This window comes from Ceratosolen solmsi, unplaced genomic scaffold (genome assembly GCF_000503995.2).
Source record: "Ceratosolen solmsi marchali unplaced genomic scaffold, CerSol_1.0 scaffold35, whole genome shotgun sequence".
NCBI lineage: Eukaryota > Metazoa > Arthropoda > Insecta > Hymenoptera > Agaonidae > Ceratosolen > Ceratosolen solmsi.
The window spans coordinates 3,464,196-3,470,195 of NW_011948423.1; the positions used below are offsets into that span (position 1 = coordinate 3,464,196).

Below are 6,000 nucleotides of genomic sequence, written 5' to 3' on the forward strand. Positions count from 1 at the left end.
TAGCTATCGTTAGAATTTTTTTATTACTGCAAAGAAAAATATTTTATCAATGATACATATATCTAATCCTACATAATAAATATTAATTTACAGTTTTTATTATGAGAATTCGTATTAAAGGGAATATCTGTTAAAATGTAAACTTACATAAATGAACTGGAAGCTGATCGCAAATGACTAATATTCAATTAAAGAAGTAAATTAATGTTTAATTAATGCATGTATTTGTAATTATATCTTCTAATTTTGTTGATTAATTTTTATCAAAATCAATGTAAATATTATTATTACTACAAGTTGCCTCTATTCAGCCCTATAACATTGGCCATTATTATGGTTCGATAAATAAATATTTATTAATTAATTAATTAATTAATAAGTATATATATAAATTATATATATATATATATATATATATATATAAATAAATATAAATTATATATAATAATAGTTTAAATATTTTTAAATACGTAACGATCATTTGTTATAATGCTTCTAAATAAATTACAAGTATCTGCTAATTAGGCTCATTCTAAAAATAATTAAGTTCACAATCTAAAGTAATAATAAGAAACCTTTTAAAATATATCTATTCAACGAAGTGATTTTTTTCTTCTTTTATTTTCCCCCTCCCCCTTTCTCACAATCTATGCATCTCTATCATTATCTTCATCCCTCTTCTCCCTCTCTCTCTCTCTCTCTCTCTCTCTCTCTCTCTCTCTCTCTGATTCACTCACTCTCTCCTCTCTCTTTTTTTAACGTCAGTAATTTATCCATTATATTTATTTATTACACAAACATATTATTACGTATATTCCAAACTATTTATAAGTTTGATCATGAAATTATTATCGATAACGAAATATGTATTATAATTAGATTGTATTTCATGCTAATTACATATTTTCATTAACTTAAGTATCAATAAACATTTTCCAGTTGATTATAATGCAAAATTCATATTTAATTATTAAATTATCTTATTCAATACGTTCAATACAAATTATAAGTGAAACATTCAAAATATAAAGCATATGTCAGCGTTACAGTGTATCTTAATTAATGATTTTATAATAATGTACGTATAATTATTTCAGAATGGCATCTAAAACTTAATTTTTCATCGTTACTGATATCCCTCTTATCATATTCTAAAATAATAAGCAAAATAAATATTATAGAGATATAATATACATATCGTTAGCAAGAATAATAATTTACGTGAATTCAACTCTTGCAATTACGCATTGAATTCATCATGAAATATGAATAATTTTCTGAATTATTATCTTCTTAGTATAGCTTTAGGTATATTTCGTTTAAATATTTATTACTTATAGCTTCGTTTGAACGAGTATACTTAATAAAATGAAAAATAACAAATTTCAGTAAAAAAAAAAAAAAAAAAAAAAAATTCCATCTAGAAAAACGTTTGGAGTAGAGAAACGTAAATACACAATTATGTCTATTTTTATTTATTAAATTAAAATTGATTGGCCGAGACAATTTATTTTCAATGGAAATGTTTTATCAGGTTTCGATATATTCTTCTTGTACTGGTTTTTGAATCGAGTCATTAGTTAAAGACTTGGCGTACAAAATATTTACATATTAATAATATATTTTGCAAAAAAATCTTCGCAGTCTAATAATAATATAAACAATAATAACAATAGTAGAAATAATAATCGATAATGAGCAATCATAATGAAATTAATTAGCCGATCGATCGTAATTGCATTAAAATAGCACAATAATTTTTATTCGAACTTTCATTCTTGATTAATATTAATATTTTATTGCTTAATTATTTCCATCTATAATATTGATAATCAAAATTCCAACATGATAAAACATAATTAATAAGCGAAATCATCATTTGCTGAAATCAAGAATTAATAGTAAATGTTTTGTAAATTTGTGTTTTGAAATATCATTTGTTTCAAGATACAATTCATTGAATAGTAGTGAATAGTAATTTATCGAATGAATGATCTGTCATCAGTCAATGTCTAGAACTTTATTTTTTTTATATAAACAAGATATTTAAATTGACAATTAATGATCGGTAAATAATAAATAAATTACTAAAATCTTATGTAAATATCGGACGATATCATTTTAAAGCATAAATGTTCGGCTCGATAACTTAACCCGATAACGTAATCTCATGATTATCACTATCGCCCCGATAATTTAAAAATGTTTAATAATAACTATAATCTTTATTCGATATTTGAATTCCATTCAAGATTAAATTTCGATATTTTCGAAATTATTGACTATGAATCTTGGGGTTTTTTTTTTCTTTTAAAATAAATTAGGAATGATGAGCTATTAAACTAGATATCAATCACTATCAAAACGTCGAAAAATTTACATTTCATTCAGCGTCCTGGGACAGCAGCTATCTTTACTTTATTTCATCTTAAATTTAGATTAACAAAAAGTCGCAAGAAGTTTCAATTGATATTAATTCTCATGGAATTAAATTTAAATTTCATTTTTTTAATATTGAATGCTCGTAAATTTTATGCTATGTGCTACGTTTAAATAATAATCCGTGCATCGAAATATACATATTGATGATATGAAAATAAAAAGCTCTTTTTTTCAGAATTTCAGAATGCTCATCTTAAAAGGGAAATTTAAATTGACATTGAATATTCTTGTGGTCTATTTTTTATCGCGGTGCATCATTTTGTACGTTAATTAATTTTTTAAAATGTCAGAAAGACGAATATAGTCGATATTGAAAATTAGTCTTTAACATATTTAAAATTCAACGGATAAAATTAGCATTTGAACAATTTGACTAATATTAAAATATTAAGCAAAAAAAAAAAAAAAAGGTAAAAAGAAGTAAATAAATGAAAATTTAATTCAAACTTATAAATCCTGGCATTCCTCTAAATAATATATAATCAAATCAATTTATCTTCTTATATTCGCACAATAAACATACTTGAATGGCTTGATTAACCATTGCGAAGATAATGTGATTATTTCGGTAAAAAGAAAATTCAATTTTATGAAATATTGACAGTAAAAATAGTTTGAAAAATAAAGTTAAACGTCAAATTATTAATCAATTGTAAGATTAATGTAACTTTTCTACTTATTCATTTGACTTTCCAATTAAATATCATTGAATTCACTTAGTTATTGAAAATGTTAACAGCTATAAATCTTCTTAATTAAAACTATGAATTAACAAAGAAAGTTTGTGAAAATCGATAAACAGTGAATTTAAATAAGAATAGCCGTTATTGCGTTCGTACAAAAAAGAAAGCATCCCCTAAAAGTTTATGTGCATTTTCCTAAAAATTTCCCCCTCTATGCAGCAGAAGCTTTTGTTGAACCAAAATATAAAATATTCAATTAATTGTCCAGAAACATTTAAAGTACCATCGATGTTGATGTCGAATTACGTATGTTTCGGGACTTAATCCTTCGGTATAATTCAGCTCTACTCGCCAAATACAAAATTTCAATAAATTTTTAAGTGGAGCATTAATTAACAACCTCGGTGTTAATCCATGATTTTATGTTGCGGGCGCAAATTAAATATTAAATTGACGAACGCGTACGTTAGTCCAATTTTAATTTGCATACAAACACTTTGCGCACACGACAACTTGACTTTTCATTTTGTAGAGCTAAGCTCGTGAGCACGTATTTTCCCAGGATAAATAGGGAGCTGGGGCTGGCAATATCGGCGACTCGCGTCGGTGTCCAGTTCCGCGTCTATCCATACGTTAACCAGATTTGCCTCTGTTTTCTCCAACTTGCAGATCCAGATAGCGAGCATGTGTATGTGCATCAACATCTCGGCGACGGTCGCCCTGGGCTGCCTTTTCACACCCAAGGTCTACATCGTGCTCTTCCAACCTTATAAGAACATCCGACCTGGCACCAACGTAAGTCAAAACCCATACATGCACGATGAGAGGCTCGAATATCGTAAATCGAACGAATCACTGCTGTCTGACTGCGCTCAAAAATAAAGTTTGCGCGTTGATAAAAGTTATGGAAAAACTTTCCTATAGTTCCTCGTAAGCTAGTGCTAGGTTGGTCAGAACTATAAAGTTTTTATTTGGGATGGTGCAGCGGTAATGTGGTTGCTACCGGAGAACCGCGTAAACTTGTTAAGCGAATCACGACAATATTATGGGGATATTTTTCATATTACGTCGCGGCAAATTCAATTCGACAAATATGCAATTTTCATTTTTTGTTATTTACTTTTTCGTTTACTTGTTTTTTTTTTGTTTTTTGTTTTTTGTTTTTTGTTTTTTTTTGTTTTTTTTTTCTTGTTTGCTTGTCCTTGATTTTGTTTATGTTTGTTAGCAATACGATGCCGATGGACTCGCAGGAGATATAAAAAATTTATGAATCCAAATAAAAGATATACGATGATGAGAATCGCAAATAAATTTCTATTCCGTGTTGAAGTTTCGTTTTTCGCTTAGATTAGCCGGCTATTCTCTGCCATATTTTCACATAAAAGAATAATAAACGAGTTTCTCGCAAAACTGAAAAATAAATTTACAACCTCTTGTATGGCGAAACGGTCAAGGACTTCGTATAACGCTAACTTTCTATGGCATATCAGAAAAAATTTACTTAAAGAGTTGAGCTTCGGCGTCACCGAAACTTTCTAACCTAATAGATACGACATTACCGAGCACGTATAATTTAAAACTATCTGCTGGCATAAATTTCAGGAATAGTTGGCTAGTTTTTATCGTGAATGAAGAAACTTAAAAAATGAATAGATGACGAAGCAATTGGATCGCGAGTAGACAAGCTGTACGCATGGTCAGCCTTAACTTTTTAAGGTGCTATCATCTTTTAAAATTTTGTTCATTACGAAGGCTTATGCCGCGTGGTTATATTAAAAATACTGCATAAAAATATAGTTTTTACTGCAAATTATCTTTTATGGCCCTTTTTTCATATCGTAAAAACAGAAGTTTGCTCTTACATAAATTAGCATTTGAAAAAAAGCATTTCAACCAATTTTCCACATATTTCACAAGAATATCAGAATTGATTTATCGATATCACGATTGCATAAAATGAAGGGGAACTAATCCAGTGCACACAAAAAGAAAAATACTTTCTTATATCATGTTTATCTTGAAATTCGATTTTTATGCAGATACGAAGTTAACATGGTAATCACGTCGGTGACACATTTTTTAAATACACGTTTAAAAATGTGAAATATAATTGAAAAATGAATTAAACAAAATCTTTTTTTGTCACCTTAATGACGGACGTAAAAAAAAATATGTATATATATATATATATATATATATATATATATATATAGATATAATGAAAAATTAAAATATTCTTTGAATTGAATTTCAGATGCGCCTCGCTACTCCGTGAAAATTTTCACTCAACTTTACGTTATTCTTAAATTTTATTATACCGAGTATTCGTTATTTTAAAGATTTTGTTACCATTTTACGAATTAACAAATAATGAGTTTATTGATATTGTACATATTGCCAAAGATATAAGCATTAGCCGCCGCCGCTGTTATTTCAGGAATGAATATAAGACTTAAGCTTTTTACAATGGAACAACGGCTTCCTTGAATAAATGTTTAATTATACGATTATATACGCTTAAAATACGTCAATTTTCAATAAAACTTGGAAAAATATAAATGAGATATTAAGTATGAAGTTTAAACACATATCCACTCCTTTTCATACACTCGTAAGGAACGGCCATAGCAATCCGCGTAAAAGTAAGATTACAAACTATGCAAATCAGCAGCTTTGTTATTCATAAAAATTTATCCAATTTGTAAATGTTAATATTAGTTTTATTTTAATAAATCTAACGAGTTTTATTATATCTCATAAAATCATAATGTTTAAATATTTGAAAATCTGAACGTCTCCTTGTAAAAGGATAAAGAATATTTTTCGTCAAGTGAAGCGTTTTATCCTCTATCTTAGGCATTTCATTATCACAATG

At 27.5% G+C, this 6,000-nt stretch overlaps 1 protein-coding gene across 1 annotated transcript in view; it reads left to right on the top strand.

Annotated features, from left to right (window-relative positions):
- The window catches only part of LOC105362395 (metabotropic glutamate receptor 7), a 62,317-nt gene extending 58,310 nt beyond the window's left edge, over positions 1-4,007 (top strand). The window contains exon 14 of the mRNA XM_011499835.1: positions 3,795-4,007. Within this exon, the coding sequence (XP_011498137.1) occupies positions 3,795-4,007 (213 nt within the window). The remainder of the gene's footprint in view (positions 1-3,794) is intronic.
- Positions 4,008-6,000: the final 1,993 nt, after the last annotated feature.